Consider the following 24,252-nt stretch of genomic DNA (forward strand, 5'->3'; position numbering starts at 1 on the left):
TGACATTGTGACACTGAGAGGTTATGTTGCAGTTGTACAAAAGGTTGGTGAGGCTGCACCTGGTGTATTATGTACCGTTTTGGTTACCCTGTTCTGTGAAAGACATCGTTAAACTGGAAAGAGTACAGAAGATTTACAAGGATGCTGCCTGGACCCAAGGGCCTGAGTTATAGGAAGAGGCTGGGCAGGTTAGAACTTTGCTCCTTGGAGCACAGGAGATTGAGGGGTGACCTGTGGAGGTGTATAAAAGCATGAGGGGTATAGAATGAGTGAATGCACAGACTTTTTCTCCAAGGAAGGGGAACGAAAGACTAGAGTGCATATTTTTAAGATGAAAGGTGAAAGATTTAAAAGGGACCTGAGGGCAACTGAGGATGTAGTTGAGGCAGGTACAATTTAAGATGGTTGAATAAGTACATGGCTGTGAGCGGTTTAGAGGGATATGGGCCAAACATGAGCAAGTGGGACTAGTTTGGTGGGCACCATGGTCAGTGTGGACAAGTTGGGCTGAATGGCCTGTTTCCATGCTGTATTACTCTTGACTCTATAGCTCAAATGTCTGATGTTTTGGTATCGTGATCCTGAGTGAGACATGATGGGCAGGAGATGGCCAGCTCAAAGAACAAAGCATTGGATACACCTTCCGGAGGGACGATGAAAAGAGAAATACTGTCTTCATAGAACGGGCCTTACTATTAAGGGCAAGAGAGTCTAGAAAACATTGTAAGTGAAGAGAAATCCTCTTCCTTGGACTCCATAATCACAGTGAGTCAATGTGGGATCTCATAGGAGCATGAAATCAAACACTTTCAGTTATCAGTGCTAAAAGCTTCACTGTTAGTTCCAAGTAGTACCACTGAGAATTGAGACTAAACAATAAGCATTACTTCCTTTGGGGGGGAGCATGTCTGCTGCAGAACCTTCAACCATGATTTGTTAAGAACCAAACAGAATGGGTACTCGATAATCACCATTGAATAGTAATCAAATTTTCCATTAAGGTTCCAAAGAAGGTTTTAATGACTGCTTCACATCCAGTGGCAGTTGATAGTATCCATATATACATATAAAATGTTCAACAATTTCAAATGGTGCCTGGATAAACTTCTGAAAATGGAAGGATCAAGCATACAACAACAGTGGATAGTGTGTAATTGAACCTGGACCAGGTACATTGGGGGTAAAATGATATTGAAGTAATTGCAAATGCTGCATATTTTTATTGTAACCAAAACCATTTAGAAATATTTCTAAGATTTCCATTGTTAATTATATCTCAACTTATGCAACAAATGCCCTGAGGTAATGGAGGGGAAAGGTTGACCACATTTCCACTTACAATTATTAATGGATGACTGAATCATGCTTATCTGTAATAAAAAAAAAGTTGCCAGAGCTTATTGTTCAATCCTTTACGTTAGAACATTTTCAATGAGGCAGTTTTAAGATTACTGGCACCTTGTCTAAGCTGGGAGCCAGGATGTAATTGATGGGCCAAATGGCCTCATATCCTATCATAAGAAAATACAAAAAATTAATTCTCAAAATTCTAAAAAAGAGGCAGGTAAAGAGAAGCTTGGATATAATTATGCATAATTCTTTGAAGGTAGCAGAACAGATTTAAGAATGCAGTTACTAAAGCATATGATATCCAGCGTTTCATTAGCACAGGAGCAGAATGCAAAAGCAAGGAGCTTGTATTGCTTCTGTATAAAACACCGGCTAAACTATTAGTGTTTGAGCTTCTAAGTTAGAAAGTTTTCAATGAGGCAAACCCAGAAGTGGATGGATTAATATTACATCCATTCTGGTCACTGCCCTAGGAAGGTGCAGAAAGATTTAAAGTTGCAGTCATACAAATGGGTAACCACATTTGCTCACTTCCAGTTATTTGGTACCTCACCTGTGGCCAGAGAAGATTTAGAAATTTCTGTCAGAAGTTCAGCAATCCCCTCCCTTGTCTCCTGTAGCAGCCCGGGATACAGCTCATCAGGCCCTGGGGATTTATCTAACTTTATACACGCTAAACATCTAACACCTTTGATTTAATACTAAATGCTCCAGATTATCATCATTCTTCCCGAGCTCTCCATTTTTCATCTTAGTTAATACAGATGAGAAGTATTCATTTAGGTCTGCACACACATCTCCTGGCTTCACACACAGATTGCTCCTTTGGTCTCAAAAGGGACTGACTCTTTCACTGCTTTACCTTTTGCTTCCTATATGCTTACAAAATACCTTGGGAAAACGTGGATGGGTGGATAAGTAAATTTGCAGATGACATAAAGATTGGTGGCATTGTGGATAGTGCAGAAGATTGCCAAAGCACACAACGGGATATAGATTGGTTGCAGATCCCAGAACACTATGCAAAAGATGCATTTCACTGTGTTTTGATGTACTTGTGACTAATAAAGATATCTTAAATGGCAGATGGAGTTTAATCCAGCCAAATGAGGGGTATTGCACTTCGGGAGATCAAATGTGAAGGGACAGTACACAGTTAATGGTAGGATCCTTAACAGCATTGATGTACAGAGGGATTTTGGGGTCCAAGTCCATAGCTCCCAGCAAGTGGCTGCACAAATTGATAGGGTCGTAAAGGTGGCATATGGCACGCTTGCCTTGATTAGTCAAAGCACTGAGTTCAAGAGTCAGGAAGTTATATTGCAGCTTTATAAAACTCTGGTTAGGCTGCATCTGGAGTACTGCATTCATTTCTGGTCACCCCATTATAGGAAGGATGTGGAGGTTTTGGAGAGGGTGCAGAAGAGGTTGTTGCCTGGACTGCAGTGTTTTAGCTACAAAGAGAAACTGGGCAAACATGAATTGTCTTCTCTGCAGCATCAAAGGATGAGGGGTGATCTGAAAGAAGTATATAAAATTTTGAGAAGCATAGATCGAGTAGGATAGAGTCTGTTTCCCAGGGTGGAAATGCCAATACTAGAGGGAGTCAGTTTAAAGTGAGAGGGGGAAATTTTAAGAGAGATCTGAGGGTCAAGTTTTCCACACAGAGTGTGGCAGATACATAGTTTTTTTATCCCCCTACAGACAGTGATAGGTGCCTAGAAGGCACTGCCGGGGAGCTAGTAGAAACAGCTATGATAGCAACATTCAGGAGGCTTTTAGACAGACACATTAACAGGTAGGGAATAGAGGGATGCAGGCAGATGGGATTACTTAATTGGCATATTGTTAATGCAGACATGATGGGACAAAGGGTCTGTTTCTGTGCCATACTGTTGTATTTCCAAAATCCCTGCCCAATGACACTTCCACCACTTGCCCAGCTTCCTTTCCAAAGATTAAGTCCAGTACAGCCCCTTCTCTAGTCGGACTACATATTCATCAACTCAAAAACTCTCCTGGATGCATTATATAAATTCCTCTCCATCCAAGCCCCTCGCATCAAGCCGATCCCAGTCCATATTGGTGAGGTTAAAATCCTCCACAACTATAACCCCACTATTCCTCTGTCCCCTGCTGGCTGTTGGAGGAGCCGGTAGTGTAACCCCAACAAAGTTATACCACATTCTTACTTCTAAAGTTCATTGGAAGAACCTTTAAGACAGCCTCCCTGAGCACTGCTGTGATGTTCTCCCTATGGACTTGGCCTTCTATGCATTGGTGATGCTGCTGCTCACCTGGGTACTTCTCAAATGTGAGTGTATCTACCTCCACCAACTGCTCATGGGTTCCAACAACTCTCTGGGTGAAAAATTCAGAACCCCTCTAAATCTCTTACTCCTTATTCTAAACCTATACCCTCTAGTTTTAAGCACTTCTATGAGGAAAAGTTTCCCACTATCTAATCTATGGCTCCCATTATTTTACATTAGGTCCTCACTCAGCCTCCTCTATCCAAGAAATACAAACCAGCCTATCCAGTCTCTTCTAGTCACCAAGATGTTCCATCCCAGGCAATCTCCTCTGCACCTTCTCCAGTGCCTTGGGGAATCACCTGCTTAAGAAGTGTCTCATGTTTAAGAAGCATCTCAAGTTGCTTGAGCTCAAACAGGGTTTCCCTGACATAAGGAACAGTTATGTTTCCTGGATCATGCATTCCCAGCAACTAGAGAGAGTTCAGGATGATAAACCAAGTGACCATCTGAAAGAGAAGTAAGAGGCAAGAAGTACAGTTGCCTTCAGGGTGTATCTCACTTAGATGCCAAAATGTGCTAAAGTGACCACCACCTAATCTGCTCTGAAATCTCCCATCAGCCTTGCCCCAAAACAATGGTGGCAACGGAAACAATGCCACACAAAGAGAGAAATATGCAAGGAAACCTCAGAGGCACTACTATCTACACATTCTTCAAGAATAAAGACAAACTACATTATGGTAACTATAGAGGGGACTCCCTGCTGTCTGCTTTGGGAAGGTCAATGCCAGGGTCCTCCTAAACCACCTCTTCCTACTGGCCAAAGTGCTGCTCCCCAATACAGTGTGGATGCTGTCCATCAGGAGGCACAGTGAACATTATCTTCACTATGCAACAACTCCAAGAGAGAGGCATGGAGTATTCACTATGCATAGCCTTTGTTGATTTCACTAGAGCCTATCAACTAGGAGGGACTGGCAAGGACCACCCTCAAATTCAGCTGCCCACAGAAATTTATCTTCTTATGTCTGGTTCATGTTGGCATGCAAGCCATAATTCTACCAAGAGATCCACGACAGTGCAGACTCCAATTAACCAAGGCTGTGTTAATGCTGCAACCTTTTTCTCAATGTTTCTCAAAGTAAAATTGCACTATACCTACAACATTTCCCACTGGAATGGAGCGAACATCTGAGTAGCATGGTGGTGCAACAGTTAACCCCTCTAAATCTCTTACTCCTTATTCTAAACCTACACCCTCTAGTTTTAAGCACTTCTATGAGGAAAAGTTTCCCACTATCTAATCTATGGCTCCCATTATTTTACATTAGGTCCTCACTCAGCCTCCTCTATCCAAGAAATACAAACCAGCCTATCCAGTCTCTTCTAGTCACCAAGATGTTCCATCCCAGGCAATCTCCTCTGCACCTTCTCCAGTGTCTTGGGGAATCACCTGTTTAAGAAGTGTCACAGCTTCAGTGACCAAGATTCCATTGTGACTCAGATGCTGTCTGCATGGTCATACAGCCATATAGCACAGAAATAGACTGTTCGGCTACCTTATCACCAGCTTATCTAACTATGCTGCCACCTTCAGGAATCCTTCAACTTGTGCACCAAGATCTTTCTGTTCCTCAGTTCTCTCAAGGCCCCCATTATTAATGCCCTACCCTTCCTTAACCTCCAAAAATGCATCACATTTATCAGGATTAAATTCCATCCGCCACTGTTCTGCCCAATTTATCAGCTGATCAATATCTTTCTGCAGCCTAAGAATTCACTCGTCACCATCCACACCACCATGAATTTTCTAAAAATAAGTGAGGAAGTGGGATCAATGGGATTGTTTTGAGAGGTGGCATAGACTCAATGGGCTGAATGTCCCCTTCCATGTCAAATGAGATCTATCCCAGGATGCTATGGAAAGCAAGGGAGGAGACAGCAGAGGCTCTCATGCACATTCATACCTTTATTTAAGGGCAGCAGGGATAAAAAAAAAGGAAAGTATAAGCCAGTGAGCCTTACATCTGTGGTAGGGAAATTTGTTACGGACTCAGTGAAAGTCCCTTTAAGATAGAGAGTGTGTGTGTATGTGTGTGTGGGGCGTGCTTACGTCAATAGAAGATAAAGGACGTAATGACGTTGTTGAAGAAGTAAGAAGAAGAAGAAGGAGAGAGAGAGAGAAGGGAGAGAGACACCAGCCTGCTTGTTTTCTCTATCGATGGATGAGAAACAATAACTGTGTTTGCCACTGAAATCCATGTATGGAAGTTGGAAGTAATCCGGTGGAGTTCACTTTGTTGCTGACCTGTAGAAGGAAACAGGTATTTGTGTGTGGACGACCACGGTTCGGACGCTTTTCGGGGTGAGGAAGTCACTACCGAGTAAACACTGGAGTGTCGTTTGGGTTCCATCGTGGAACATTTGGATTTCGTATGTACTCTCTCTATGTTTTTCTACATCTACATCTTATCTTCAGACAACGGTGGTTGTTGAAGAAGCCCTTGCTCATGTTTCACCTTATGGCTTGCGGAACTGAACTTTAAGAACCATTCCGGAACTGGGAGTTTTGGACTTTGTCACACACACACACGAAGAGTTTAGTTTTGGGGTTAACGTTCGAGGTTTAACATTCTTGAATTCTAACATACTAACATTTTTTTTTTACTTTTATTTTACGTATTATCATAAGTAGTGATTAATAAAATAGTTTTTAACACTGAATCATGCTCAGTGTGTTTCTTTTGTTGCTGGTTTGTGACAAAATGTTGTAGAAAATTCCAAGGGACAGGATTTATGTACATTTGGCAAGGCAGGGGGTGATGTAGGGATAGTCAGCATGGTTTTATGACTTTGTGCAAGGCAAATCCAGTCTCACTAATTTGATTGAATTTTTTGAGGAAATAACGAAGTAGATTGACAAAGGCATAGACGTTGTCCATATGGACTTTAGTAAGGCAATTGACAGGATTCCATATGGTAGGTTGGTCCAGAAGGTTAAGGCACATAAGATCCAAGGATCCAAAGTTGGCTTGATGATAGGAGACAGTGGTTGGTGATGGAAGGTTGTTTATCTCTCATTGGAAGTCTGTGACTAGTGGTGTACTGCAGGAATCAGTGGTAGAACCTTCGTTATTTGTGATATATATTACTGACTTGGATGTGAATATAGGAGGGATAATTAGTATATTTCTGGATAACACAAAAATTAGTGGTGTTGTGGATAGCGAAGAAGATTGATACAGCTACGGTGTGATATAGATCAGATGGAAAGTTAGGTGAAAGTTGGAAGATGGAAATTTAGTCCCAAGCAGTGCAGGGTGATGAATTTTGGAGCACTCACAGTAAATTGTAGGGCACCAAAGAATTTTCATGAACAGAGGGACCCGGGAAGTTTAAGTCCATAGTCTCTGAAAGTGGCAACACATGTAGATAGGGTGGTGAAGAAGGAATATGGTATGCTTGCCTTCATAATTTAGGGCATAGAATATAAAATCTGTGATGTTGTGTTGCAACTTAATAGAACACTTGTTAGATCACATTTGGAGTATCATGTGCAATTCTGGTCACCACGGTAGGGGAAGGCCGTGGTTGCACTAAAGAGTGCAGAGAAAATACACCAGGGTGTTGCCTGGATTGAGGACTTTAGTTATGGGTTGGGATTGGATAGGCTGGGCTTATTTTTCCTGGAGGAAAGGAGGTGAGGGTGACAGAGGTATATAAAATGACAAGAGGCAATAGATAGAAGCCTCCAATTTTAGACACCTCTGCTATAGAAAAATGTTTCCTAAAATATTCCCTCAATTGTTCATACAGCTTTTTCTGGTCCCTCCTCAGCTCCAAGAAAAACAAACCAAGCCTATCCAGTCTCTCCTCATAAATGAAATGTTCTATCCCAGGCAACAGCCTGTTGAATCTCCTTTGAACCCTCTCAGTGCAATTACATCCTTCCTATAGAGTAGCGACCAGAACTGCACACAGTATTCGAGCTGCAGTCTAACCAATACTTTATAAATGAAGATCAAAAAAAATCTGCGAATGCTAGAAGTTTGAAATAAGAACAGAAAATGCTGGAAACACTCATCTAGTCAGGTAGCACTCATGGAAAGAGAGACAGAGCTAATGTTCCAAATCCAAGGCCCTTGTTCTGAACTGGCAAAGAGAGAAAACAAGTTACTTTCAGTTGCAGTGAAGATGGGGAAGGGATATTTTTACCTTAGTATCTTATAATGTTTCATCACAGTTTCCCTGCACTTCTTCCAGTCCAGTTTACGGTGTCTGGTGTTCACAGTGTGGTCTCCTGTGTAGTGCTGAGTGGATGACTGCTTTTCAGAGCACCTGTGGTCACAGGAGTGGCCCTGAGCTTCCAGTATCCTGCCAATTCAACATCCCACTCCGACCTTTCTGTCGGTGGCCTCCAGCACAATGAGGCCCAATGCAAGCTTGGGGAACAACACCTTATCTTCCATCTGGGCACTTGGTTATCCTCTGAACTTAATCTCAAGTTCCCCAACTTTAGGTAACACTTTCTTTCTGCCTGCATCAGACCTGGCGATTTCTGCCTATCGTCATTTTAGCTCATTTTTTTCTTTTTCCACAGCCTTACTATTAGCAACACATTACGCAGACAATGAAGCAAAATCTTGTCCTAACTGCCACTCCTACTGCTACATTTACTCATTTAGTTTCACTTTAGAGATATTCCCTTTATTCTACCCATCCTTCCCTTACTTTTTCTACTGCTGAAAACTAACTTGTTTTCTCTCTCAGTTCTGACAAATGGTCCAGGACTGGAAACGCTCAATGTTTCTCTTTTCACAGATGCTGCCTGCCCTGTTGAGTGTTACAGTGTTTTCTGTTTATACATCAGACCAAAACTGCAAATCAGGATCAAACAATCCCAGAGTGGACCAAAGCCTATTGACTCAATAGCACATCAATGTTCATTGGACTTTAGGCCAAGGCATTGAGCGTAAGAGTTGGGACGTCATGTTACAGCTGTAAAAAATGTTGGTTAGACAAAAATGTTTGAGTACTGTGTACAGTTCTGGTTACCACACTAAAGAAAGGATGTGGAGGCAATAGAGAGAATGCAGAAGAGATTCACTAGGATGTTGCCGGGAATGGAGGACTGTAATTATAAGGGAAGATTGGATAAATTGAGTTTGTTCTCACAAATTCAACTGGAGCAAAGGAGGCTGAGGGGTGACCTTATAGAGGTTTACAAAATTATGTCCAGGGCAGAGGAGACTAGAGCTAGAGGAAACAGGCTTAAGGTGAGAGACCTGAGGTTCAAAGGAGATCTGAGGTACATTTTTCATGCAGAGGTTGGTGAATATCTACAATGAGCTGCCAGAGGTGGTAGAGGCAGAGACACTTACAACATTTAAAAGGCATTTGGACAGGTACTTAGGTAGGAATGGCAGAGAGGGATATGGGCCTAATAGAGGCAAAGGAGATTAGCATAGATAGACATCATGGTCTGCATGGACAAGGTGGGCCGTAAGGGCACATTCCTGTGCTGTATATTTCTATGATTCTATGAGGAATAGCATTTGTGGTTTTGTCACATCAGTTGATACCTGATTCTCCTGTTCCTTCAGGAACTGCCTAATTATTAGTGAATATGTCTGATGTGGGAATAGCACAACCCATGCAGAGAAGAAATGGAGATTTACAGCTATAATGTTGGTTACAATCTTGAAAATGTTGGCCAGGCCAGTACTTACTTGAACCAGTGACACAGGATTTTGTGCTGCCGGAGCAAACTGCAAGTCTTGGTTTGTTCTTTATTCCCTCACTCCAAATAAATAGTGGCCTACATCCCCGGCCAAAGGCTCGAAGTCTGTTGGCTGCTATGATAGCAATAACAGTTTTTCTGAAAACCTGAACCAATCCTCTTTGAGGTTTCTTCCTTTTCTTTGATTTGCCAGGATTCCCTTCCAGAGAAAGAACCTGAACAACAGTCCTGATTTCATTTTTGAAATATTCACACGTGTTCACTTGTTCTTTAAGGAAGTCTTTCTGCACAGACAATTCACAGGATCTATTGTATAATGGGTACAATGCACCTGCCATCAGAGCACAAGCCGCCAGCAAAGCAACATGCTCCTTCTGTTTCTGAGACAATAGTTTCTTTGTAAGCGACAGTTCAAGTGTTAACTGGTCATTGACTTTTGCCAGACTGGAAACTTTTTCTTTGGCTTCTTCTGCTCCAAGATGACATGACTGTAAAAAAAAATTATGAAATTACGTCAGTAGTGATTTTTATTCTGTATATTTTAATTACAAAGTTAAGGGGGATTGTAATTGTAACAGAAGTGGCCAATGTACAATTTCTATATTATAGTACATGAAAACAGAAAGTAGTGGAGATACTCAGCAAGTTAGGTAACAACCGTGAAGAAAGAAGTTTCACAAGCAAGTGAGCTTGAAGATTCATAATGGAGCAAAACACACAATATAGAAGCAAGCAGTTTAATTGATGTACAGTACAGTTGCCAAACGCCCCCCAAAACCAGGAAAATGTTATTCATGTCCTATATATTGAAAAGGTGAAACTGATTGACAACCAGTGATAAGAACTCCTTTGATCTTGTATTTTTGCCTTGGAGTCCAGAAGAATTGTTTAATTGTTCAGGATAATTGTATCAGTACTACCTTCAATGCTTGTTTGACCTTTTGTTACTTCTCCATAGGATTTGAGTATTACTAATCAGGCCAGTGTTTAATATTCATCCCTTATTGTCCCCAAGAAAGTAGTGCTAAGTGACCTTCTTGACTCATTGCAGTTCTTGCGGTAAGGGGGAATCACACACTACTGTTGAGTAGGGAATTGAGAATTTTTGACCCATTGACAACTGAGAAATTACATTTCCCAGTCAAGATGTGGAGCAAATTGGAGGTAGTGACAGGGTTCTGGAGGCCTGGAAGGAGAAAATTAACAGCTATCTGCTATACCTGATGCCCTTGTCTTTCCAGGCAGTAGAGGTCACAAGTTTGGGAGGTTTTTTTTCAAAGAAGCTTCAACGTATTGTTCTAAGGCATTTACTGGATGGTGCATGATGCACCAGTGGAACGCTATTAATGGTTAGGGTAAGGAATTGGATGCCAAATATTGTTTACAGCACACATTGTATACAAACATTGTCTACAGTAAATGACAGGATCCTTAGGAGCATTGATGTGCAGGGAGGTCTTGGGTTGCAAGACCACAGCTGCCTAAAAGTGGCAACACAAGTGGATAGGGTGGTAAAGAAAGCTTACTTGACTTCACCAGTTGGGACATTGAGTATAAAAGTAGACAAGTCATGATACAGCTGCATAAAACTTTGGTTAGGCTAGGTTTGGAGTATTATGTGCAGTTCTGGAAGGAGATTGTGTGCACTACAGGAAGGACGTCGAGGCTTTGGAGAGGGTGCAGAAGAGGTTCACCAGGATGTTACTTGACTGGAGTGTATTAACTATAAGGAGAGATTGGACAAACTTGGATTGTTCTGTCGTAGGCTAGGGGATGACCCACAGAAAAAGTATTTAAAATTATGTGAGGCATAGATATGGTAGATATAGTCTTTTTTCCAAGGTGGAAATGTCAAATACCAGAGGGGGTTAATTAAGATGTAGTAGACATTTGGGCAGGTGCGTGGATAGGAAATGTTTAGCGGGATATGGACCAAACAAATGGGACTAGCTTAGGTAGGCATCTTTTTAGCAGATACAAGTTGGGTCAAAGTGCCTGTTTCCATGCTGTATTACTCCATGACCTTATGAGATGTGCAAGGCAAGTGTTCTTTTTAAAGAAAATGGTAGATATCTGGAACTTACTGCCAGGGGAGGTGGTAGAAGATACGGCAGCAACATTTAACAAGCATTTAGACAGACAAATGAACAGATAGGGAAGATAAGGATGCAGAGCACGTGCAAACAAATGGGATTGGTTATACTGGCCTTGCGCAGACATGGTGGGCCGAAGAGCCCATTCCTATGCTATGTAGAAACAAGTGAGCTGTTTTGGCCTCCATGATGCTCAGGTTTTTAAATGCTGCATATATCCAGACATCTGAAGATTATTCCATCACACTCTTAACTTTAAGATGGTGAAAATCACTTGGAGATAGGGAAGTGGTTGGAATCACCATCTTTTGGAAGTGACACAAGGTGACACCTGTGACTTTTAGGCCCACCATTGAAAATTATCCAGCTCTTGCTGCATGCAGCCATGGACTGCTTCATCACATAAGGAGCTCCACTGACAGGGTGAGGCCAAACACAAACTAGAAGAACAACATCTCATATTCTGCCTGGGTAGTCTATAATCCAATGGTACGAACACTGAATTTTCCAACTTCAGGGAACCCACACTCCCTGTGCTCCTTTCTCTCTTCTTCCGACCCACCCTGGTTCTCCCCTCCTCTCACCTGGCTCCATCTGCTTTTTCTCCTTTCTATCTTTCTCTACCTATCACATACCAGCTGCTGTCTCCCAACTCCACTCCTTTCCCTCTCCCATCTGGCTCCATTTGCCCATCACCCCCCACCCACTCACCAGATTCCACCTTTTGCCTGACAGCCCCTCCCTCGTCCCTTTCTCTCATCTCTTTGTACTGGTTATCTCCACTCTACACTCTCAGACCTGATGCAGGGTCTTGACCCAAAACATCGACTCTCCCCTTGCCTCTACATGATCCACTGAGCTCCGTCAGCAGTTTGTTTTTCACTAAGCGAAATTCCTGTCTGGTAGTTTTGATGTAGGACATAGTAAAACTGGGGAAATTAGAAGTAAATGTAACAAAGCTAATATAGTGATCATGCAGGACTTTAACCTATACACAAACTGGGAAACTCAAATTATTGCTAAAAATGTGGAGAATGAATTCCTGAAAAGCACACAAAATGGATTTCTAGACCTATGTTAAGGAGCCGACTGGGGAACAAATTATTGGAGAACAAGTACTGTGCAACAAGTGTAATAATCGAGTGGTAAACAGATCCCTTGGAAAGAGTGACCAAAATAATGAAAACATTTTATATTAAAGTGATTCAACCTGAAACTAGGATTTTAAATGTAAATGTGGAAAATTCTGAAGATATGAGGGACGGTTTGGCTGTGATAGATTGGAAAACTACATTAAAGGGTATGACAACAGATAGAAAAAAGTTAGAATTTAACAAAAAATATTGAAATGCAACAAATCAATAAGTAGCCCAAGAATGGATTACAGGAGAAATTTTAGACATAGTAAATCTAAGGAAAAGATGTAGAAAGTTGCCAGAAAAGGCAGTAGACGTGAGAATTGGAATTCAGCAAAAGATCACCGAGAAAGGTTTAAAATAAATTAAAAATTAAAATAAAATACATTAAAATAAATTCAGTTTAGCCTATCAGATCTCTGTCCTGCTGACTGGACTTCCTTACTTTAACTTCTATATTTGCCTCAGCTTCCTCATCTGCCACAGTAGTACTCTGGGTCCCAACCCCCTGCCAGATTAGTTTAAACCCTCCTGGTTTTGGTTATGATAAACTGGATATAAAAGAGATCAATGATTGGACCCCTACTATTCATAATCTACATCAATGACTGAATATAGTCTTCCATGTTTGCTGATGTCACAAAACGAAGTGGGAATCTGAGTTGTGATGAGGATACAAAAAGGATAGAGACAAGCTAAGCAAACAGGGAAACAACATGACAGATGGCACATAATGTAGAGAACTGTCAGATTATCCTCTTTCATAGAAAAAAAAGAAATACTGAGTGGTGAGAGAATGGGAAATGTTCAAAGGGACCAAGGTGTCTTTGTACAAAAGAGACTGAAAACTAATGTAGGCCATCTCTGGGTAACAAAGTGGTTCCATCTTTAGACATCCTTAAATCAATTTTGTCCATAAGTTGGAAAATGCACAAAAATCACACAATATGGGAACCTTACTTCCACTATATTGTAATGAATGGCATCAAAAACAGATAAGACTGATAAGAAAGAATTATTATAAGTGGAAAGAGAGTGAAAACTAGTTCTGGTGTTCATAGGAACAAATGTACATATGCATGTCAGACTTTTGAAGTTAATTATACCATGGGAGCTCACTCATTTGTAAGTCTGGCGCTCATAACCCAGTATACAGGTGCTGCAGGCAATTAGGAAAGCAAAGATAACGAAGTCAGCATGGGCATAGTGGGGCAAAGGGCCTGTTTCTATGCAATATGACTGTGTGGAGGATATTCCCCCTGGCCAGGGGTTCTAGAGCTAAGGGGTCACAATCCCAAAATAAGAGGTGGGCCAATTAGGACAGTATCGAGATGAAATTTGAGACAGTATTATGATGAAAGGGGAGCACAGTAGTGCAGCTAAGTAGAGCCGCTGCTTCACAATTTCAGGGACCTGAGTTCGATCCTGACCTTGAGTGCTGTCTGCGTGGAATTTACGTTTGCCCTGTGACCACGTGGGTTTCCTCTGGGTACTCCAGTTTCTTCCCACATCCCATAGACCTGCTTGTTGGTAGGTTAATTGGCCACCATAAGTTGCTCCTACTGTGCAGTGTAGCATTGTGGTGAGTGGTAGCATCAGTGGGAAGTTGGAGAGAAAGTGGGGAGAATAAAAAATGGGATTAATGTAAGATTAGCGTAAAATGGGTGGTTGATAGTGCGGACTCAATGGGCTGAAGGGCCTGTTTCCATATTGTATCTCTCTATGACTATGACATTTCTTCACTCAGAGGGTGACGATTCTTTGGAATTGTGCACCTGAAGAACTGTTGAGACTCAGCCATGGAGTTCATTCAAAACAGGTATCAATAATTTCTGGATATGGTGTAGGAAAATGGTGTTGAGATAGAACATCAGCTGTGATCTTGCTAACAGACAGAGCTGGCTGAGGAGCCAAATGGTCTTTTCCTGCTCCTCTCTCTTATGTTCTTGTGTGCAGTTTACTAGTCCAGTAGCAGAATTGCAGCTATTATTCCCTACTGTCATGATCTAATTTGTGACTTGAGCTGGAAGAAACTGGATGAGCCCTTATGGACTCCAAATCACCCTTCCCTAGTTTGTCAATCAAGATGGAAAGTTGACTGAATGAAACTTTCTGCTGGTTGTCCTTTAACAGTGATTTCTACCTGCACCAGAATCATTTTGCTGGAAGTGGAGATAAGCTCCTTTGCAGAAAAAAATAACAGAGAATGGGATAAACATGCTTTGTTTTATGGAGAATTGAGAATAACTTGGTTATCTGCAAAATTTTTAGTTAATGTTGACCTGGTATGTAAACATATAATTATGATGCTGGGGAAGAAATTGAGGAGAACTAAAGCAGCTGTTACTCAGCTGCACAGCCATTGTCAATTCGGTTACATTGTGGTACCTGTGCCCTTGAATGAACCTCCCCAAGGAGTCCAGAATAATGCTGCTCCATTTCATTTTTCTGTTTTTGCCAGCTAGCCTCTCGTTCCTTCATCTGTTCACTTAGTTTATTGAAGGTAGTTTCTTGGCTTTGCTGCAGCTGCTGTATAGTTTCTTCCTTATTCTGAAGAATGCGCTCCAAATATGATTCCTGAAAATTCCAGAATTAGGACTGTGGTATCATGATAGGATTGGGTTAGAAATATGTAGAGTGCAAAAGTATGGTATTATGATTCCAATCCACAGACTTACTTGGACGAAATATACATTACACATTGAGTTGATTGACTAATTTCATGTAGGGTAATTAAATTCCCCAAACTATCATTTTGCAACATGTGGTAACCATTAGGAATAAATATTCTAGCTAGTTTTGATATAAACTCAAAGGTTTCTATGGAGGCAAATAATCAAAATACATTTACCCTATATTTGCTGTCAAGATTAACAGGTTAAAGAATACTTTAAAAAATCCTTGTGTGCACTGTAATATTCTAATCATTACAATTTATAGGATATATAATGCAGAACAGTTAAATAATGCAAGACACCAGCTAATTCAATGAGTGAGACATTTACAAACAAGTTATGAAGTAATTTCTCTACATAGTTTAGTGCTTACAGTTAAAACAAGTTTAAAAAAGCAATACATTTGCAGAGAACCATTACAATTACGTATACTATACAAAAAGCACAAAACTAGATATGTTCAGAACCTCAACCAATGGCACACTCGTTTAAGTATGACTGCCAAGATGGTTAAATTCTTTTAAAGAAAATGCAACTGACAAAAATCTGCAGAAACATACAGATGTACAATATGTGGGAATGTGATTTTGCAACTAAGTTACAGAATTATACAAAAAAAACAGTCCATATAAAAATAACTGAATCCAGGTACCTTGTTGGGACCAAAGGAAGCTCCACCTACATCTCATCAGATTGACTGCATTACATCAAGCTGTTAGACTATGCCACTGTCTGTTACTGCATAGAGAGTGTATGGAATACTAATGTTTATAGGCAAATATATAATATCATAAAATGGTTTACCTAGATTATAATTGCAAGGGAGCAACCTATTCTTGACATTGAACTGTGCCCTGATGAGGTTTTTTAAAATATACTGTGCCTTCTAGTATTGGGCCAAGTTTGCAATAGTCATATAGTGGACTGTGGCAAGACATGGGATTGAGAATGGCAATGCCTTACTGCTTATTGACAATGTAAACCATTGTTAGCTCAACAATCCTGCTTGTCAATTATAAAACAGTATCAATTTACATAACCCTGCCAGATTACCATTAAAGAGCAGGAAGGTAACTTGGCAGGATAATCACACTGTTTGGAATATATCACACTATTTTTGGCACATGGCTCTATGCTTTTAAACTTTTTTTAAAAAAAATTATTGACTGGATTCTTCTTTCATTCCATTTAAATGAGCGAACAAGCCTTGAACAAAGCGACATTAGTTGCACCAGAAATTACAAGAAAATGCCTGCTAAACTACTAATGAAAAGTTGTTTTTTGACTAAATTGCTACATGTATTAATTACCAAAACTGAGGACATTTACACATGCCCTGAAAACACTCTTTGGAATAGCTGTCAGTTAAAACTGTGAACTAGAAATCAATTTGATTACATGTGGATTTTTAGCTAACTGCACCATTGAAGTTAATGCTGCACAAAAAGGAAGGTAAATAAACCTACCTCAGACTGTTGCAATGATTTTACTTGCCTTCTTTTGGCATTCTTCTTGTGAGCTTAACAGTCTCTGCACTTGACAACCACTAGTCTAACTATATATTTCAATTTAACTCATTAATATTTATGAGCCTCTTTCACAATCAGGAGAAATAACTGAGTTCCATTTTGTAAGTTAACTACACTAACCAGCTTAATAAAAATAAAAGAATATATAGTAAGATAACTTTATTAGTCACATGTATATCGAAACACACAGTGAAATGCATCTTTTGCATAGAGTGTTCTGGGGCAGCGCGTTCTGGGGCCAATTCCAAATTTATTATAGGAATAATAAATTTGAAATAGCAGTTTCCTTGTTGCAAAATGTTCACAAAATGCTGTAGCTTTAGCTGCAACTGCTCCTATTTCTTATAGATAGGTAATCTGGCAGAGTAGACATACAAGTTAAGTCATAAAATCATGTCACTCTAAATCAACTCTTTATCACTCACTCTTCACTCTGTCCAGACCTCCATTCATTTTATATGCTTCTGTAAAATCTCCCCTCAAAGAAACAGTACATGCCTCTCTAATCGATCCTTGTTACCATAGTCTTTATCCCAGGAGTCATTCTCATAAATCCTTTCTGGGCCCTCTCTAATACTTCAAGTCCTATCCATAAAGAGGTAACGATAACTGAACCCAATACTCTAGCTGTGGCCACATCCAGTGTTTTACAAAGATTCATTCTATATGCATTTACTGATGAAATCTAGAATTGTGTATGCATTACTAATTGCTTTCTCAACCTGCCCCTACCACTTTCAATGACTTGGACATCTATACCCACAGGTCCATCTGTTCCCATTCCACCAACCTGTTTATATCCTTTGGCAATTTATATCAGTTCATAATACCGGAGCATATTGGTTCATCCACAAATTTAGAAGTTGAGATTTGCATCCCCCAATCCTAAATCATTAATGTTGATCAAAAAAGCAATAGCCATAATACCAATCCCAGGGGAAAGCCATTATTCACCTTCCTCCAGTCTGAAAAATAACCATGCAGTACAATCCTCTGTTGTCCATTACTCACCCCTAAAGTTCATATCATGCTATCAATGCCCATTTTATGCCTTATGCTTCAACTTTGCTGATAAGCCTGTTTTATGGCACGTTGTCAATGGCCTTCTAGAAATCTATGTAGAGCAGCCTCAATACAAGAGGGCATGGCTTTAAAGTAATGGGTGGGAAGTTCAAGGGAGATATCAGAGGGAGGTTTTTTTACCCAGAGAGTGGTTGGGGCATGGAATGTGCTGCCTGGGGCGGTGGTGGAGGCAGGTACATTGGACAAATTCAAGATATTGTTAGATAAGCATATGAAGGAATTTGAAATAGAGGGATATGTGGGAGGAAGGGGTTAGATAGTCTTAGGCAAGGTTTAAAGGTTGGCACAACATTGTGGACCGAAGGGCCTGTATTGTGCTGTGCTGTTTTATGATTCTGTGATTCAGTCAACTACATTACCTCACTCTCTCCAATAGCTCAAAAAATTCTATCAAAGTAGTTAAATATGATTTGCCTTAAGCAAATGTATGCTGGCTTGCCTTAATTAATCCATTTTCTTCCAGGTGACTTTTAATCTTGACCCACGCCAATGTTTCTGTAAGCTTTTCCACCACCAAGATTAAATTCCTGGTCTTATCCTTACTCCATTTTTGGAACAAGAGAATAACATGTGCCTCTCCCCAGTCCTCTGGCACCACCACCATAACCAAAAAAAAATTATGATCAGTACTCCCTTAACTTGTTCCTATATTTCTCTCAGAACCTTGGGCAATTTGTGACTTAAGTTCAGCCATTTTTTCCAATACATCCATGCTATCAATTTTTAATGTATCTAGTGTCTCAATTATCTCTTCCTTCATTGTTATTTTGGAAGCATCCTCTTCTCTGGTAAAGACAGACGCAAAGTACTCACTAGTAGCTTAACACTGCAAAATCTCATTTTTCTTCTCAATGGGCCCCAGTCCACCTTTCTACTATTTCATTTCCCCTCTGATTCATTTACAGTTAGCCTGGTTCTCAATGGTATTTACATTCTGACACTTGTCATGCCATAAGCTTTTTTTTAAACTTTATTTTCCTCTATATTGCCTTCATCATTCCGAAAGCCCTGGATTTATTTGTTCTTCTTCATGGGAATGCTTCTCAACTGTACCTGAACCATTTCTTCCAAAAAGCCTGCCGATTGTTAGGCTATAAAACAATCTGCTGGAAGAACTCAACGGGTCAAGCAGCATGTGTGGGAGGAAAGAAATTGTTGACGTTTCAGGTTGAAACCCTGCATCAGGACTGAGAGTGGAGAGGCGAAATGGCCGGTATAGAGAGAAGGTGAGTGGTGAGAAAGGATTCTGAAGCGACTGGTGGACTAAGGAGGGGTGTGAGATGACCAGCAGGTAGTGCCAGGTAGGGGAGGTGAGTGGGGTGGAGTTGGAAGACAGTGGCAGGTGAATGATAGATGGAGACAGAGAGGGGGGAGAAAGGGGGAAAAAAAACATTTGGAGCAAGGTGGGGGGAGGGGGGTGTTAAGATAGAAGACAGCTGCTGGAGGGAGATAAGTTGGAACGCAAACCGCTACCAGAATGTTAGATTCTGATAAGAAGGTTAGAATGGGAACCATTGGGGAGAGGTGAACGACAGTTGGAACCAGATTGGGGGGGGGACCTTCACACACATTTTTCCCCCTCCTCCCAAATCTCTGGTTCCAACTGTCGTTCACTTCTCCCCTAGTGGTTCCTATTGCAGCTTGACCCACTGAGTTCTTCCAGCAGATTCCTTGTTGTTCCAGATTCCAGCATCTGCAGTCTTGTCTCTCTATAATATGGCCTGCCAACGTTTGGCTCCTGCTTACCTGGGCTAGATCCATGCTCATCACATTGAAACTGGGCTTCCATCAAGTAATTATGTTTACTTTGGATTGCTTCTTTTCCTTTTCCAAGAGTAACTCAAATCTTAAAATATTATAACTTTCTCCTAAATTTACCAAAACTTAGTTCCTCTTATCCACCTCATTCCCTGGGACCAGATCAACAATGTCTCCTTCCTTGTTGGACCAGAAACCTACTGCTCTGAAAATTATACTAGACACATTTTAGAAACCCTCTCGGTTCATAACACTATTAGTACTCTGGTTTACACTAGGATAAAGTCCCCCATTACAACTATCCTACAGTGTTTGCAATTCACTATAACCTCCTTTATTTGCTCCTCTATTTCTCCCACTCATTCATGACCAACAGAATACACCAAGCAATGTAATTTTCCCCTACTGTTACTTAGCTTTAACCAAACTGATTCTGTCTTTGACCCTTCTGTGCTATCCTCTCTTTCCAGCTATGTAATCAGAGAATAATAGCTTTCTATTTCTAAATTCTCCTGCCCTGGGAAAAAGACCCTGACTATTCCTATCTATGCCCCTCATTTCTTTTAAATTTCTACAAAGTCATCCCTTAGCCTTCTGTTTCAGTGAGAATAAAACTAATCTATTCAGTCTCTCCTTATAACTACAACCGTCCATTCCAGGTAATATCCTAGAACCATAGAACACTACAGCACAGAAGACAGGCCATTCAGCCCTTCTAGTCTGTGCCGAAACGTTATTCCGCTAGTCCCATTGACCTGCACCCAGTCCATAACCCTCCAGACCTCTCCCGTCCATGTATCTATCCAATTTATTCTTAAAACTCAAGAGTGAGCCCGCATTTACTACATCAGATGGCAGCCCGTTCCATACTCCCACCACTCTTTGAGTGCAGAACTTCCCCCTAATGTTCCCTCTAAACCTTTCCCCTTTCACCCTAAAGCCATGTCCTCTTCTACTTATCTATCCTAATCTTGGTGGAAAAAGCCTATTCGCATTAACTCTGTCTATACCCCTCATAATTTTGTAAACTTCTATCAAATCTCCCCTCATTCTTCTGCGCTCCAAAGAATAAAGTCATAACCTGTTCAGTCTTTCCCTGTAACTCAACTCCTGAAGACCCAGCAACATTCTAGTAAATCTCCTCTGCACTCTTTCAATCTTACAAATATCCTTCCTATAGTTAGGTGACCAAAAATGTACACAATACTCCAAATTTGGCCTCACCAATGTCTTATACAACCTCACCATAACATCCCAACTCCTGTACACAATACTTTGATTTATGAATGCCAGGATGCCAAAAGCCTTCGTCACAACCCTGTCTACCTGTGATGCCACTTTCAGCGAATTATGTATCCGAACTCCCAGATCCCTTTGTTCCTCCACACTCCTCAGTACCCTACCATTTACTGTGTATGTCCTACCTTGATTTGTCCTTCCAAAATGCAACACCTCACACTTGTCTGCATTAAATTCCATCTGCCATTTTCTGGCCCATTCTTCCAGTTGGTTCAGATCCCTCTGCAATCTTTGAAAGCCTTCCTCGCTGTCCACTACGCCTCCAATCTTAGTATCATCAGCAAACTTGCTGATCCAATTTACCACATTATCATCTAGATCATTGATATAGACAACAAACAACAATGGCCCCAGCACAGATCCCTGAGGCACACCACTAGTCACAGGCCTCCAGTCTGAGAAACAATCATCCACTACCACTCTGTCTTCTCCCACACAGCCAATTTCAGATCCAGTTTACAACCTCTCCATGGATACCTAGTGTCTGAACCTTCTGAACTAACCTCCCATGTGGAACCTTGTCAAAGGCCTTACTAAAGTCCATGTAGACAACATCCACAGCCTTTCCTTCATCTACTTTCTTGGTAACCTCCTTGAAAAACTCTACAAGATTCATTAAACACGATCTACCACACATAAAGCCATGCTGACTATCCCTAATCAGACCTTGGCTATCCAAATACTTGTATATCCGATCTCTCAGAACACCTTCTAATAATTTACCCACTACTGATGTCAGGCTCACTGGCCTGTAATTACCTGGTTTACTTTTAGATCTTTTTTTAAACAACGGAACTACGAGCTACCCTCCAGTCCTTTGGCACCGCACCCGTGGCTAAGGACATTTTAAATATATCTGCCAGGGCCCCTGCAATTTCTACACTAGTCTCTCTCAATGTTCGAGGAAATATCTTACCAGGCCCAGGGGATTTATCTACCTTTATTCGCCGTAAAGCAGCAAGCACCTCCTCCTCTTTAATCTCTATATGTTCCATGACACTATTGCCTATTTCCCTTCCTTCCATATCCACTTTGCCAGTTTCCTGAGTAAATACTGATGCAAAAAAACTGTTTAAGATCTCCCCCATCTCCTGAGGCTCCACACATAGACGACCACTCTGATCTTCTAGGGGACCAATTTTGTCCGACTATCCTTTTATTCTTCGTATACTTGCAGAAACCATTCAGATTTACCTTCACATTATCTGCCAAAGCAACCTCATGTCTTCTTTTTGCCTTCCTGATTTCCTTTTTTAGTATTTTCTTACTTTTTCTATACTCTTCAAGTACCTCATTTGTTCCTAGTTGCCTATACCTGCTATACATCTCTCTCTTTTTCTTTAGCAGATCGCCAATATCCCTTGAAAACCAAGGTTCCCTATGCTTTTTAACTTTGCCTTTAATCCTGGCAGGAACATGCAAACTCTGTACTCTCAAAATTTCGCCTTTGAAGACCTTCCACTTGCTGAGCACATCCTTGCCAGAAAACAACTCATCCCAATCCACTCTTCCTAGATCCTTTCTCATTTCCACAAAATTGGCCTTTCTCCAATTTGGAACCTCAACTCGAAGACCAGACCTGTCCTTATCCATAAGTAACTTGAAACTAATGACATTATGGTCACTGGACCCAAAATGCTCACCTACACATACTTCTGTCACCTGACCTGTCTGGTTCCCTAATAGGAGATCAAGTATTGCATTCTCTCTCGTTGGTACCTCTATATATTGATTTAGAAAACTTTCCTGAACACATTTGACAAATTCCAAGCCATCCAGCCCTTTCACAGTGTGGGAGTCCCAGTCAATATGTGGAAAGTTAAAATCCCCTACTATTACAACTTTCTGTTTCTTACATCTGTCTGCTATCTCACTACAGATTTGTTCCTCCAATTCTCTCTGACTGTTGGGCGGTCTATAATACAACCCTATTAGTGTGGTCACACCTTTCCTGTTCCTCAGCTCCACCCATATGGCCTCTGTAGACAAGCCCTCCGGGCTGTCCTGTCTCCGCACAGCTGTGATACTTTCCCTAACTAGTAATGCCATTCCTCCGCCTTTCATCCCTCCCCCTCTATCACGTCTGAAACAACGGAACCCTGGGACATTAAGCTGCCAGTCCTGCCCCTCCTGCATCCAAGTCTCACTAATAGCAATAATGTCATAATCCCACGTGTCAATCCACGCCCTAAACTCATCTGCCTTACCTACAATGTTCCTTGCATTGAAATAGATGCACCTGAGAACATTTTTATCACGTACAACCTTTGATTTTTGTTTATACTTGCAGTCCTCACATGACCTTTTTCCTCCTCCACCTCATTGTCTGCTCTAACACTCTGGTTCCTCTCCCCCTGCAAATCTAGTTTAAACCCCCCGGAGCAGCACTAGCAAAGCTACCCGCAAGAATGTTTGTCCCCCTCCAGTTCAGGTGCAAACAGTCCCATCGGAACAGGTCCCACCTTCCCTGGAACAAAGCCCAATTGTCTAGAAACATGAAGCCCTCCCTCCTGCACCATTTCCTTAGCCACATGTGTAGCTGCATAATCCTCCTATTTCTAGCCTCACTAGCTCATGGCACGGGTAGCAATCCTGAGATTGCAACCTTGGAGGTCCTGTCCTTCAACTTTGCACCTAATTCTCTAAACTCTTTGCAGGACCTCCTCCCTTTTCCTATCCACGTCATTGGTCCCTACGTGGACCATAACATTTGGCTGCTTACCCTCCCTCCTGAGAATATCGATAACTCGATCCAAGATATCGTGGACCCTGGAACCAGGGAGGCAACAGACCATGCAGGATTCTCAATCTCTCTCACAGAACCTCCTATCTGTCCCCCTAACTATCGAATCCCCTATCACTACTGCTCTCTGCCTCCTTCCTTTCTGAGCTGAGGGTCCCGTCTCAGTGCCAGAGACAGGACGACTGCCACTCGTCCCTGGTAGGTCATCCCCACCAGCACTATCCAAAACAGTATACTTATTGTTGATGGGAACGGCCACAGGGGTGCTCGGACCTGTCTGTCTATACCCCTCCCCTTTCCTGACAGTCACCCAGTTACCTGTTTCCTGACTTTTAGGGGTGACTATCTCCCTGAAACTCCTATCTATTTCTACCTCTGCCTCACGAATGATCCGGAGTTCATCGAGCTCCAGCTCCAGTTCCCTAACTCGGTTAGTCAGGAGCTGCACCTGGATGCACCTTTTACAGGTGTGGTCATCAGGGACAAGTGTGCTGTCCCTGACTTCCCACATACTGCATACGGAGCACACGACTGCCCTAACTGCTGCCATCACTACCTATTCATAAGTTATTTAAGTTAAAGGAACTTACC

General features: G+C 41.4%; 1 protein-coding gene across 4 annotated transcripts in view; it reads right to left on the reverse strand.

Annotated features, from left to right (window-relative positions):
- LOC127572676 (coiled-coil domain-containing protein 171-like) overlaps window positions 1-24,252 on the reverse strand; it is a 497,458-nt gene that overhangs the window by 257,770 nt on the left and 215,436 nt on the right. For all 4 annotated transcript variants that reach the window (XM_052020188.1, XM_052020186.1, XM_052020185.1 and 1 more), the window contains 2 exons: window positions 14,963-15,151; window positions 9,335-9,833 (listed from right to left, as the gene is read on the reverse strand). In XM_052020188.1, coding sequence (XP_051876148.1) covers window positions 9,335-9,833; window positions 14,963-15,151 — 688 coding nt within the window. The remainder of the gene's footprint in view (window positions 1-9,334; window positions 9,834-14,962; window positions 15,152-24,252) is intronic.

This window comes from Pristis pectinata, chromosome 7, assembly GCF_009764475.1.
Source record: "Pristis pectinata isolate sPriPec2 chromosome 7, sPriPec2.1.pri, whole genome shotgun sequence".
Taxonomy (NCBI): Eukaryota; Metazoa; Chordata; class Chondrichthyes; order Rhinopristiformes; family Pristidae; genus Pristis; species Pristis pectinata.